The sequence below is a fragment of the Erigeron canadensis genome, chromosome 9, assembly GCF_010389155.1.
Source record: "Erigeron canadensis isolate Cc75 chromosome 9, C_canadensis_v1, whole genome shotgun sequence".
Taxonomy (NCBI): Eukaryota; Viridiplantae; Streptophyta; class Magnoliopsida; order Asterales; family Asteraceae; genus Erigeron; species Erigeron canadensis.
In genome coordinates this window covers 21,870,759-21,886,031 of record NC_057769.1, presented here as the reverse complement: position 1 = coordinate 21,886,031, position 15,273 = coordinate 21,870,759, and the positions used below count along the sequence as shown (strand labels likewise).

At 34.6% G+C, this 15,273-nt stretch overlaps 1 protein-coding gene across 1 annotated transcript; it reads left to right on the top strand.

The window, feature by feature from the left end:
- The first annotated feature begins 13,033 nt into the window (after positions 1-13,033).
- LOC122582748 (protein BPS1, chloroplastic-like) lies at positions 13,034-14,133 on the top strand. Its single transcript, XM_043755174.1, has one exon. The coding sequence runs from the start codon at positions 13,065-13,067 to the stop codon at positions 13,986-13,988; it is 924 nt and encodes a 307-aa protein (XP_043611109.1). The 5' UTR covers positions 13,034-13,064; the 3' UTR covers positions 13,989-14,133.
- Positions 14,134-15,273: the final 1,140 nt, after the last annotated feature.

The following is a 15,273-nucleotide window of genomic DNA, read 5'->3' as shown; positions in this document are numbered from 1 at the left end:
GTTTCATCCCTGCTAATGAAAAACATCACTGACAGTCTTTTATAGGATGATAAGGTTCGTGTTTAGTCCTTTGACTATTTAACCATCATCTCTCCTCCGTTAAACCATCATGTGCCTCCCACGTGAGATGACGGTTAAATAGTCAAAAGGACTAAATACAAACCTTATCCTCCTATAAAGGACTGTCTGTGTGATATTTTTCATAAGCAGAGATTAAACGTAACTGTTTCGGTAACCACAAGGATGACTTGTGTTGTTTACTCTTCATAATATATAACATCTATTATGTTACAACAAATCAACAATAAATGTATGAGTTAATTGCAAGATTCATCCATGTGGTTTGTCCACTTTCGTGGTTTTCATCCCTGTCAGTTTTTTTTAAACAAAAACATCCAAACTAGTCACATTTGTTGCACGTTACGTCCCTCAGAGTAATGGCGTTAGTAATTGAACGTTAAGTCGTGGCACGTGCTAGACACACGAGGACAATTTTGTATTTTGCCACCCAGCCCCCACCTGCCTTTTTCCTCCTCTATCCTTGTGTATATATCGAATAATATACATCTCCCCCCATATAAAAAACACACACACACACACATATATATATAATTCTCTTACAATAAAAACCCTAATTTACCAGGATAATATAGTTTAATCGTTATAATTGTTCAATGATATATACTTCAATCCACGATTGAATCTTGTAATTGTTTTACAATGTGCTTCAGTTAGTTGGATTATCTTTACAGGCTATCCAGTCTACATTTTCATCAATATTATTCTTAAAATCTCTCATATCAACTTCAAAGTCATGCATATCAACTACATCATCTACAATAAAATCACTATCTTCACTAGTGTCATCATCAGATTCACCACTGCCCTCACTACCCTTTTCATTGTCACAAGAATCATTGTCAATTTCTATTTCAGTATGGAGATTTGGCACACTACCCTCCCCAATTTCATGCACAGTATGCTTATTACAGTCTTCATTGTCACAAACATTCTTTTCATGCAAATTAGTCCCACTACCCTGCCCAACATTGTCAGTTTCAACATTGATTGGTTTACCAGCCCAAAAATCATTTTCAACCAATTCCGTAAAAAATGGATCATCAAACGGATTATCTTCCACAATTTTTTTGCCTTGTCCTTTAAATAAAGCCTTTTTACAAGGTAATTTGATTAAAACTGTAGGTTGGGCATTTTCTAAGTTTGGTTCCCCACATTAACAGTGTAAACCTCTAGTAATTTAAACTTAGCAGCATACATAAGGAAATCCAATATATCTTGATCACTAGCTAGTGCATGAATTCCAACATCCATATTGTAATTGTCTGGTGCCCTAAAATAATAAGACATTGTGATTTTTTCTCCATATCCTAATTCTTTCATCATATCATTTAGTTCAGGTACACTAAAACAATCACCATCGACCATGTCTATGAAGCTTACCTTTCCATTGATGTAGGTCTTACCAGGAGACTGAGTAAACACCCCACCATGATGTATTTTCAATGAAAATAAATTAGGGTTTCCACCTACAAGTAAAAGTTTGATAAATAAATTAGTGATAAACTCAATAAACTTTTATTGATAAAAACAAATGCAGAAAAAAAACCCTAACTCACCATAAACTTTTATTGCTTTGAAGCCATCACAATATTATTTTCGGATATGCCAGCCCATTGTAAAACGATTACAAGATTCAATCATGGATTGAAGTATATATCATTGAACAATTATAACGATTAAACTATATTATCCTGGTAAATCAGGGTTTTTATTGTAAGAGAATTATATATATATATATGTGTGTGTGTGTGTTTTTTTTATATGGGGGGAGATGTATTTTATTCGATATATACACGAGGAAAGAGGGGGAAAAAGGCAGGTGGGGGTTGGGTGGCAAAATACAGAATTGCCCTCGTGTGCCTAGCACGTGTCACGGCTTAACGTTCAATTACTAACGCCATTGCTCTGAGGGACGTAACGTGCAACGAATGTGACTAGTTTGGATGTTTTTGTTTAAAAAAAACTGACAGGGGTGAAAACCATGAAAGTAGACAAGCCACAGGGACGAATCCTGCAATTAACTCATAAATGTAAAAATGCACAGATAAAAACAGTATATATGTGCATACACTAATAACGAACACATTTCCAATTTTATTTGTTCTATTGAACAAAGATGAAACTTTGTTCACTTTTGTTCGTTTACTAGTATTAAACGACCAACTTCATGTCATATCTATCTATGAACTTTTTTTTTATCTCATCATGATTTTCGTCACTATCTCACCACCACCAATATGCCATTGGTACCATCTCATAACACTAATAACGAACACATTTCCAATTTTATTTGTTCTATTGAACAAAGATGAAACTTTGTTCACTATTGTTCGTTTACTAGTATTAAATGACCAACTTCATGTCATATCTATCTATGAACTTTTTTTTTATCTCATCATGATTTTCGTCACTATCTCACCACCACCAATATGCCATTGGTACCATCTCATTAGTGAGTGAATCATATATTAGTTTAAAAGGAAATTTATGTATGTGTGTATCAATTTAATGATTTACATAATCACAGACCAATAGAAGAATATAACAATATGAAACAGTGTTTCTACTATAGCAGAAAAAACTATCCTTTTAATTTTTATTGTTTGTTGTATACCTTTTAGCCTTGGTAAGCTTTTGTAATATATATTTATCGATATTCATATAATACGACTTTATATAGTTACAAATTTTAAGTATTGCTATGTGTTCCGGGGCAACGCCCGGGCACACAAAAACTAGTTTGTCAATAAATTAAATGTACTTACGTAGTTACATGACACTAATTGAAAAAAGATAAGTAAAATAAATATATACATATGACGTATCTAGGTAAGTATTGTTGGGTTATATAACTATTATCAAACAAATCACAAAGCACGCAACGGAAGACAAGATCTATGTAGTTTAATTAATTAATCAAGATAGAAAACGTGTACCTTAAATTGGAGAGAATAAGCAAGAAACCTTTATGATAAGGTTTGAATTAAACATATCTACGATTGCACACACAACGTTGGAATGTATGTATGCTAGTACTTAATCACGAACCGAACAACCCTTTGTTCCTAGCTCTAATTTTCGACCCAATCAAAAACCCAAAACCCTTTTTTTCTTGATGAAGTCGATCGAACCAAAGAGGAGAGGAGAAGAAGAGATTTTTAGGGTTTTTAGAAAACCTAATGAATTATGTGTAGAAAACAATTAGATTAGACCTCTATTTCTAGACTTAGGAAACTTGATGACCAAGTTTAGGGTTTTGAAACCCTTGGACGACCGGCCCCCCTCTAGAACAATCTAGAGGGTTTCCTAATTGTTTCCTAATTCCAACTCTTCTTCGTTAAGTCCGTTAGTTAAGTACCGTTAACTATTAACTCTTTTAACGGACCTCCGTTAGTTTTTCATGATCATATTAATTAATAAATTACATTTAATATCTTAATTAATTATAGTTACATTCACGTTGAGGTGTGACCCCGTAGGCTTAAATACATTCCGGACATACGTTCATTTTAAGTGATCATATTCTAACAGCTCCCACTTGAGCTCGTAATGAATGAAGGTAATAACACTGGTTAGCGTCTAGCAACACGCCAAATGCTCCTGAAAAAATTTAAGTATAGTTTCTTAAAGTATATTTAAACGGTTAAGGCCTTTATTATCCCTTTGTTCAGATACCTTGTTAAATATGAATATGGATCAAGGTCATTTCATAATTTAACGATTATGTTTCTCATTCAATAACTAATTAATGATTACCGAATATAATCGAGAACCATCTGGATTTATTTGGGCACGGCCATGCAAACATCTTAATTAGTCAAATGAGGGCGCCAATGGTATCATGCTTCAACTTTTAAATTGAAGGAACGAATCCTATATTGACTACACGTGTCAGTCATCATACTTCACGACGCTTTCTGAAAATAGCCCTTTATGTATCCCCTTATTCAGGTGAGTTAGAACTACATCTAGTAAGTGCGATTCATACATGCTGACCTACTTGCATCTCAAGTCAAAGGATCAATAAAAGTAACCATTTACAAATTTCACTTAATGACGATGATCCATAAAGCGATAATTCGTTAGTGGGGTAGTCCGATATGCATCGGCTATGGATATCATGTGAGTTTGGTGGGAACCATCCATTACATATTCCCATATAATTAATCGACAATGGACAATTTAAAATATTTAATAATATATTAAATAAATATTCAAGGATTAAACATGCAAATATAGGACACAATTTAATATTGAATGAAATCAAACATATCAAGTACTTTATTTCATTATAGAAATATATAAATTGTTTAACATTCCTTATCCAAATACTGAAACAACGGATTTACATGAAATAACTAGCTAACTTAAGTCCTATGCCCTCGGCATGCCTTTCAAGCTTGGGCCTAGACAAAGCTTTTGTGAAAGGATCAGCTAAGTTAAAATCTTTGTGAACTTTGAGTAATTTGATTTCCCTTAGTTCAATCTGCACACGAACATAGTGATATCGTCTAACATAATGTCTGACACCTTTCTGAACTCCGGGTTCGTTGGCAATGATTAATGCACCGGTATTATCACAGTACAAATCAGTGGGCAAGTCATCTGAGGGGATCACGTTTAGCCCGCTAATAAACTTCCTTATCCAGACTGCTTCTATTGCGGCTTCTGAGGCGACAATGTACTCAGACTCTGTTGCGGACATGGCAACTGTGGTTTGCTTCTTGCTTTTCCAGTCCACAGTTCCTCCATTAAGAACGAAGACGAATCCTGATTGAGACTTCGTGTCATCTTTAACAATTTGAAATCCAGCATCACAGTATCCGGTCACTTTGAGCTCTAAATCTGTATTTCCTCCATGCACCAAAAATATATCTTTAGTAGCTCGTAGGTACTTCAGAATAATTTTAACAGCAATCCAATGGCTTTCACCAGGATTCTGTTGATATCGGCTTACGATGTTTTGCGCAAACGCCACATCGGGTCTAGTGCATCTAACCGCATACATAATAGATCCCACAACCGAAGCATAAGGAATTCTACTCATACACTCCACCTCACTAGGCGTAGTAGCACCTTGTTTGACAGATAAACTAAGTCCTTCTTGCATAGGTATAGACCCACGCTTAGAATTCTCCATCTTGAATCGCTTCAAGATCTTATCAATATAAGCACTTTGACTTAGTCCAATTAATCGCCTTGATCTATCTTGGTAGATCTTGATTCCAAGAATAAATGCCGCTTCTCCTAAATCTTTCATGGCAAAACACTTTCCAAGATGGGATTTAACATCTTGCAACATTGGAATGTGTTTTCCTATGATTAATATGTCATCGACATATAAGACAAGGAAAGTAACACTTCTCCCACTAATATACACATGGCTCATTAGGATTTTGAACAAAATCAAACCTTTTGATTTCTTCATCAAATCGTTTATTCCAACTTCTTGATGCTTGCTTTAGTCCATAAATGGACCTTTGAAGCTTGCATACTTTGTTGGGATGTTTTGGATCAATAAAACCTTCCGGTTGATCCATATAGACTTCTTCATCCAAGTAACCATTTAAGAAGGCAGTCTTAACATCCATTTGCCATATCTCAAAGTCATAGTATGCTGCTATGGCTAAGAGAATCCTAATAGCTCTAATGTCCGCGACTGGAGAAAAGGTTTCACATAATCAACACCGAAACGTTGAGTATAACCTTTCCCCACGAGACGAGCTTTATAGGTGTGTACATTTCCATCCATGTCCGTCTTCTTTTTCAAGATCCACTTACATCCAACAGTTTGAGCATTTTGTGGAAGATCAATCAAGCTCCAGACTTGATTATCTTTCATGGATTTCATTTCCACCTTCGTAGCTTCAAGCCATTTGTCAGATTCCGGATCTGATAATGCAGCTTTAAAATTCGGAGGGTCATCGAGATCTCTAACAACGTCTTCTTCTACCATCAGACATAGTCTTTCGGTAGGACATCTTGTCCTTTTGGACCTACGAAGTGGATTCGCTTCATTATCATCGACTTGAGGTTCATCACTTTGAACATTCCCCCCCCCCCAATTGATGATTGCTAGTATCTTCAGAAGGTGACACATCTTCCTCTTGAGTCTCATCAAGTTCTACCAACCCTCCCACTGTTCTCTTGAACTAATTTCTTTTCAAAGATTTCAGCATATCGAGCAACACGAACAGTGTTTTTGGCGGGATCATAGAAGTCGTAACCCATCGTTTCCTTAGGGTATCCGACAAAGATGCACTTAGTAGTTCTGGGTACAAGTTTGTCAGGCGTATCGCGCTTCACAAGTGCGTCACATCCCCAGACTCTTAAGTAAGACAAATTAGGGACATCACCATGCCATAATTCATACGGTGTCTTGTCAACCTTCTTGGTTGGAACCATATTGAGAATGCGTACAACAGTCTCTAGAGCATAATCCCAAAACGAAAATGGGAGAGTTGTACGGGTCATCATTGATCTTACCATGTCTAACAAGGTTCGATTTCTCCTTTCAGACACTCCATTATGCTGAGGAGTATATGGAGGAGTAAGTTGTTAGACAATTCCACATGATTTAAGATAATCCTTAAACTCTTGGCTTAAGTATTCACCACCTCGATCCGAACGAAGAATCTTGATGGTTTTACCAAGTTGATTTTCTACTTCATTTTTAAACTCTTTGAATGTTTCAAAGACTTCATGTTTATGTTTAAGCAAGTAAACACCATAACGACTGAAATCATCCGTAAAAGTTATGAAGTAGCTAGCTCCTTTCCTTGACACATGTCTAAATGGGCCACAAACATCGGTATGAATGAGTCCAAGAAGATCTTTTGCCCTTTCTGGCGAATGCTTAAGGGGTTCTCGTGTCATCTTGCCGGAAACATATGACTCGCATTTGTCAAATGATTCATCATTTAATTTTAAGATCCCTTCACGTTGAAGTCTTTCAATGCGGTTTTTGCCAATGTGTGCAAGACGAAAATGCCAAAGATACGTAGAGTCCAAGTCAGTCTTGGGTCTTTTGCTAACATTATACATTGAATTATTTGAAACACAATCACGCATATCAATTTCATAAATACCATCATAAGCAATAGCATCAAAATAATGAACATTATTTTTAGAAACTGAAATACCAATATCATTAAAAACATTAATGAATCCGTTGTCTTTCAACAAATAAACTGAAATAACACCTCTAGTAATAGAAGGTGCATAATGACAATTGTCTAAAACAATAATTAAACCGGAAGGAAGAACTAAATGAAATTCTCAAATTGCTTCAACAGCTGCTGGTAGACCATTGCCCACTATCAACTGTAAAGCTCCGGGCTTCAGTTTCCTCTTTTTCCTAAGCCCCTGTAATTCATTACAGATATGAGTTCCACAGCCAGTGTCATAAACCCACGATTTACGCTTAGTTGAAGAAAATAATTCAATGGTGAAGATACCTGAAGTACTAGCGCCACTAGTATTCTTCTTCTTCACATTCAACTTGGCAAGATACTTAGGACAGTTCCTCTTCCAGTGCCCGACTTCATTACAATGATGACAACTCTGGTCTTTAGCCGTTATACCCTTTTTCGTTAAAGGCATTTCATTGCCCTTGGCGATTGGTTGTTTTCTTTTCTGGACTTTTCTCCCTTGTTTGCAAGAACTTGGGGTGTTGGAAATTTCTTTGGAAGCTGTTTTTCATACTCAATTATCATAGCATGGAGTTCAGTAACGGTATTACCCGTGCCATGTAAATGATAGTTGCTCACAAAATTCTCAAAATCCTTAGAAAGTGACTTGAGAATTATTCCAATCATAATCAGAGGAGCATAAGCATTATTCAGCTTTTCCAATTCCTCAAAATACATTTTCAATTTTAGTATATGAGGTCCAACCGATGTTCCTTGCTCGTGTTGTAGGCTAAAAATTGCTTTATGCAATTCATACAAATATTGCCTTCCAAACGCGGTATCGGTTGCACTCAACTCATTAGTTGTAGCACCAATTCTTAGAACAACTAATCTCTCCTCATCAAGGACTTCATAGTTATTCAGAACCATTCTCGGTCTATGAATGAGATCATTTGAGTTTTGTCCAGAAAGAATTTTTCTTTCAAACTTTTGCCGAAAAGTATTGGTGTTTGTGGAGGGATTCATTGCCATCTACAAAACAAATCAAGTTCAAAAATCAGTATTTTCGATAATAAGTCCTTAAGAAATTAATTACCCAATGTTTATAAAATAAACAATTAATTTCATTAAGGCTAGGATCCAATTGACATGCAACCATTTCATCAGTTGATATGCTAGAAATAATTGCACTCAAAAGGTAAGTGACGATCAGTAACTGCATTACAAGTGCAATTCCTAGAAAGTATGGGACCTATGTAAGACACTCGATTCATCAAGTGATCTTTTGTAGTCATGTTTTGTCCCATCTTTTGTGTTAGGTCCAGTTTTGCTGAAAACTGGATCTCTCCAGTTACATCTGGAGAGCATAAAGAATTGTCCGAAATATTTGAAGTCCAGTTGCGATGTACAGTTTATGCAACTGATGACTTCCTCCAGTTGAGATCTGAAGACATATACCTGAAGACATTCCAATTGAAGTCGAAGACAACAAGTGGAAGAAAGAGAATGGCAATGGCAGCGAAGCCCAGTTGACATTCTACCAGATCAATCAACTGGAGAATCCTCTAGTGTAAATGCCTTTACAAAGGTTTACACTGATTACGAGGAGGACCTTTTACACTACATCCTTTTACCCGGGCAATAATCTTGTCTGTGGATAAAAGTGCAAAGATGTAGAGTGGTTGAATAAAGTAACCTTTTGTCTTACTTTATTTAGCACACACAAAGGATTATTTACTAATACTTTTGTGTGTTGTCAACCATATTTGTACGTCGAAGTTGAGATCCCAATGTTCATACTTCGACTATAAATAGAGGTCCTTTCCCAAGCATTTCAACAACTTTGCAAACACATACATTCTACAATATTGGTAAACTTGTGCAATATTCTCTCAATCATAAAAAGGAACATTTCACAACTTTAAGTGTTTCGATTGTTAGGAAAAATTTCCATGTATAGATCAATTGTATTTCATAGGTTGTTAGGATATTTACATTATTGCATTGTATTTACTTATTCAGTTTGTCACCTTAATAAGTAACATTCCAGTTAACCTGGTACACTACTCACTCTAAACTGGTCACGTCCAGATTAAGTGATAGTGTTGCAAAGTACTCTCACCATTGACATAGAGGTGTCTTCAGCACCCATCTAGTAATAGTTGGGACTTACATTTTGCCACGGGTCAAGGTCTCACCACTTAACTCGCTTTAAGTCGTCCAACTAAGAACGTGCAAAATTGACCACCACTGTGTACCAGTGAATGGGTTTCGCCATGCAATCGCCATTTCACCACTGTGTACCAGTGAGTAAAACAACAACCCCATGTGTCCTTGACAAATTGGATGGCAAATGACTTAAGTTTATTGGGTCATTCAATTTGATGTGTGATCAAAAAGTTATGTTTCGAAGATTCATGCATATCTTCTAAACATAATATTTAGTAAAATCATTTTTATAGTAATAGCAACACAAGAGAGCTCGGTAGCTCCATTTGAACGCACAAAGAAGCGCAAGGGCAAAGGTTTGCGATGAACGCAATTAAAAACCCGCCCTTTTAGAAGACTAGCGCACTCCGACTTATACCTCTCTTAGAGTTTGTTCAAATGGGTGAGCCGGTGTATCTCAAGGTTGTAAGACTCCAATTTTATTAAAAAATCTCTATTTCGATATTGCTTAGTCAAGTTTATATTTTCTCAAAAACAATTTTACATCACAATTTATATCACAATAAATATGCAAAATTATAAACTATAACTATTAAGCATGCAACAAGTTATGGTAGGCCACCTAAACATGTCACTATGGTTTATTTATGTCTAAATCGGCTCCCCCTTCAAAGAAGAGGACCACATACATCAAGTCGCCTTGATTGCGTAAGCCTTAAACATATACAAAACAATCAATTATTATATAAGCACATAGTTGCTCACTGGAAATTCCAGTAGCTTCACGACCTGTTTAGACCTGTTTCTGGTCCGATTCAGATTTCGACCAGAACTACAAAGTTTTAGCCCTATGTGTTGAGCATCTACAGTTCAAAGAACGACCTGTAACTCATTACGGATTAAAAGATATGAATTTTTTAGTAAACTGTCGCAAAGCAGAAAATTTACACGAAAAATTCACATAGTCACAAAATTAATTATCCAATTATCTAGCATAATTAACCCTAATGATCAATATTTCATATCAATATATCTAAGTAAGAATCATGAATGATTTGCATGAAAAATTCATGATTTTTACTTCTTTTTAACTATTAAAAATGAAGGTACAACATATAATTACATGCAATTTATCACATAAACATGCAATTAATCAAAACTTGGATTACGAACCCTAAAAAACAATTTTTTTTTTTTTTTGGAAAAAATTTCGAACCATATATATATTAAATAAAACCTTTTTCATATTAAATAATGTAATTAAATTACAAAATCAATTTAACTATGTATATATATATATATATTCGAAAATTTTGAAGATCAAGAACCCTAACCCCCCCCCCCCCCTTCAAGTTTTGATTTATTGGTAATCAAAAAACATACATAGTAGGCTCGTGATACCACTGTTGGGTTATATAACTATTATCAAACAAATCACAAAGCACGCAATTGAAGACAAGATCTATGTAGTTTAATTAATTAACCAAGATAGAAAACGTATACCTTAAATTGGAGAGAATAAGCAAGAAACCTTTATGATAAGGTTTGAATTAAACCTCTCTACGATTGCACACACAACGTTGGAATGTATGTATGCTAGTACTTGATCACGAACCGAACAACCCTTTGTTCCTAGCTCTAAATTTCGACCCAATCAAAAACCCAAAACCCTTTTTTTGTTGATAAAGTCGATCGAACCAAAGAGGAGAAGAGAAGAAGAGATTTTTAGGGTTTTTAGAAAACCTAATGAATTGTGTGTATAAAACACTTAGATTAGGCCTCTATTTATAGACTTAGGAAACTTGATGACCAAGTTTAGGGTTTGTGAAACCCTTGGACGACCGCCCCCCCCCCCCCTCTAGAACAATCTAGAGGGTTTCCTAATTGTTTCCTAATTCCAACTCTTCTTCGTTAAGTCCGTTAGTTAAGTACCATTAACTATTAACTCTTTTAATGGACCTCCGTTAGTTTTTCGTGATCAAATTAATTAATAAATTACATTTAATATATTAATAAATTATAGTTACATTCACGTTGAGGTATGACCCCGTAGGCTTAAATACATTCCGGACATACGTTCATTTTACGTGATCATATTCTAACAAGTGTGAGGTTATTCATGAACCGTAGTGCTCTAGCCTCTAATTGGTTGATCAGTTCGATTTGCACTTTTTCGATGGAGGTCGTGGTGCTTGGTGGAGAGGGAGATAGTCAGCAACCCTTTTTGTTGGTGTATGATTCGCATAAGAGATTTGAATTTATTTACGCATGTTTATGTATTGGATTTGGTATGATATAGAGATATAGGTATACATGGATATATGCATGATCACAACGTGTGTTGGTTTTTGAGTGTGTGTTGTTTGATAGATGATAATGTGTGAAATGAAAATTGGAGAGTGTAATAAAAATATGTTGTCTACTTGAGGTACCAAAAGTGAAAAAATTGACAACTTGAGGTATTAAAAGTGTAACTTTATCAAAAGAGGGGGTCAAAAGACTAAAATATCCCTCACGTGTTTTTCACGTGATGGCGTTAATGGCAAAAACTAACGTCGTATGAACGTGGTACCAAAAATGAAAAAAACACAACTTTAGGTATGAAAGCTTCAATTTTTTGAGTTGGAGACTAAAAGTGCAAAAGCTGCCTACTTGGGGTACCAAAAATGTAATTCTCTTTTTTTTTGAAAGATAAATTACGCTTGAAACTTCGTTTCGCGATTCGACAGCGGGAGGTCTATCATACCGCATACGTTGTTTTGACCGGGTACCTGCAAGAGAGTCACTCGAAGTAGAAATGTCTATTTCAAATACCCAATAGGGGGAAACCCCTTATTAATCCGCCCGAAGGCACGACGATTAATAAGGGTAAACTCTATCCCTCAGACTTGAACACGGATATACTCAAGCCAAGCTCATAAATGGGCTTAATTCTTATGTCTTCCCCAAAGATTGAACACAAAACCTCTGAGATGGTATTTCAATCACTGAGCTAATTCGATTACACTTGACCAAATTTAATTAATAGACTCTTTTATGTTACAATACATTTACACGTAATGATCCATAATGATCCACGCTCGATAAACTACTGCTCTAATCCAAGCGTACTTCTAGATTTTAATAGAGCATATCTTTTTTATGAATAATTATATTTATATTTTTTTCCCTTTCCTTCTAGGTGATCTTTTATTCACCTTTAACCTTTCCTCACCGTGCATAACAAACAAGCAACTGGATTAATGTCAGGTAGAGATCCCTCAAATTAGGGGTAACTTGAAGGATAAAATTGGGATAATCACAACCATTGAATTAAAATCAAATGTCAAGATTTAAAAATGTTAATTAAACCTGAACTATTAATTTTAATTCAATAGTTAATAACCCTCAACGAGTTATTCCTAACTTAAGAAAATACTACCCATTGATATCACCAAATATCTATGGGGGTTCATGTATTTACAACTAGTTTTGCAAGTGGCCGCGTGAGTAACAAACAAGCAAAATTCTATACATCCACTTGTGACAAAAACGTGTGCCATTGAAATACAAGCTTCCAAGTAGATAAGAACATTTGACCATTTTATAGAAAGTCAAACATCAAAAACCACTAACCCAAAACTCTATATAACCTACATTTAGCAAGTTATTGACCATACCAAAAAAACCCAATAATTATTAGCTATGAGTGTTTTATTATCTAGACTTGGATTCTCCAATAACCAACATAACCGTCACCCCAACCGCAACATGTTAGAATCCAATTTGGCTTCATTACAAGCCTACCGATCTTTAGTATCCGAAAACTTAAACCGGTTATTGGAAAGTTTGAAACTTGGATCCGGATTTTTAACGTTAGCATGGATGCATGAATGTTTCAAAATCTTGCCCATGATTAATAATGCTTTTGCAAAGTTGATGATGGAGATTGAGTATCCGGTTAATACTTGGGAATCAAGTTCCGTTGACGAATATCTTGATTGCACTATTAACTTATTGGAACTTTTGAATTCTATTAGTTCTTGCCTTTCACATTTGAATCACGCTCGGGTTTCTCTTACGCATGCTTTGAGCATCATGGAAAGATCTCCGGATATCGCTATTGAACGAATGAAAGAGATCAAGAAACATGATTCCATTATCAAAGAATTTAATGAGATTATTGGAGGTGATGAGAATAAAAGGAATATTATTGGGAATGGAAAAGAATTTATCTTTCATGAAGCTATGTTGGTAATGAAAAGTATTGGATTTTGGGTGTGTGGAGTTGTGTTATTAGGACTAAAAAGTGACGTTGGGCCGAATATGGAGATCGTGAGGCGTGGCGTATTCGTGGATTCATCGTTGATGGCTTTGGATTCAATCTTTTTAAAGAAGTTTAGGGAAGAAAAGGGGATGGTGAAGGAAGTTGAAGAAGTGAATGAGTGTGTCCGGTTGATTGTTTCGAGTGGAATTGGTGATTCTAGTGATGGAATGGAACTGAAAAGAAGATTGGAGGTGGTTGGGAATGGATTGAAGGGTATAAAAGAAGAAGAAGAGGGTCTTTTTGGAAGTGTAATGGCTACTAGAAATGAAGTGCTTGAGACACTTAGAAGAAATAATCACTAGGATTTTAATTTGGTTTATTTTGTACATATGTATATTTCAAAATGTAAAATTATGTATAATTGTTGTACAAATAGTATTTTCAGTTCATTTCTTGAATTACGAAAAAAGGGGAAAAAACAAGAAAATAAAAGTAAAAGATTTATTAGTGTATCTCCCAATAACTATAAATAAACACCCTAAATTCATTTCTTAATTAAATCATAACCATTAGATGAAAAAACAAATAAATCTTAACCGTTAGATTGCTTTGATGATTTAAATTTTCTTTATTAAATGTCATTTGCATTTCATTTAATTAAAAAAATATCTATTTAAATTTCTTTCCATTTTCCATCCATGACTACTTAGTACAAATTAAACAAGACTTTTTAAACTATCAATCAAAGAAGACGACTTCCTCATTCGCTCGGTTTTGTTTTCATATAAAAGGAAAATATCACTAATACTTTTACACGTACACTTTTTCGTTGTATAAAAAAATGACATTATTTTTACATAGATTTTTAGTAAGAAATTGTGTATCTCTCGATAACTATAAATCAACATCCTAAATTCATTTCTTAATTAAATCATAACCCTTGGATAAAAAAACAAATGAATTTCAGCCATTAGAGCTTTGGTGATTTAAATTTCCTTTTTTAGATGTCATTTACATTTCATTTAGTTAAAAGAATATCTATTAATACTAATTAATAAATAGTACCATCGTCAACACACACACACACAGATATATATATATATATATATATATTCTTAATGATAACTAGTTCAACTGGTCAGAGACATCTCGGGTTTTACCCAAGGTCTTGCGTTCGATCCTTAGGGATGACAAGTCTTGGAGTTTTTTCCTCCGAATACTTGTAACGACCCATAGTCAATATCTCATTGTCTAGAATACGTGCAAGACTTCACCATTTACGGTGAGGTTTCCCTGATGTCGCATACCGACTGAATGTTAAAAAAAAAATATCACTTTATTTCCTATACTATTATTCTATTTTGTTATTTTTAATATTTTCTTTAGATGCATGTAGAAAAATTTCGGATTACATGTGTTTACCTTCGAATGGTCACAAATGTTATGTTAAGTTTTGACTTTTTTATTTAATTTTTTTTTTTAGTATTGAAACACCAGCTTATTTTCGCGTAATATGTGGTAATTAAAACAAAAAAGTTATACATTAAAATAGCGAGATTTTTAAAATGCAAAACTATAAATGTTAATAAAATAGTTTACTAAATATATGTAATAAATAAAACCTTTAGGAATTCAAATTTTTTTTTT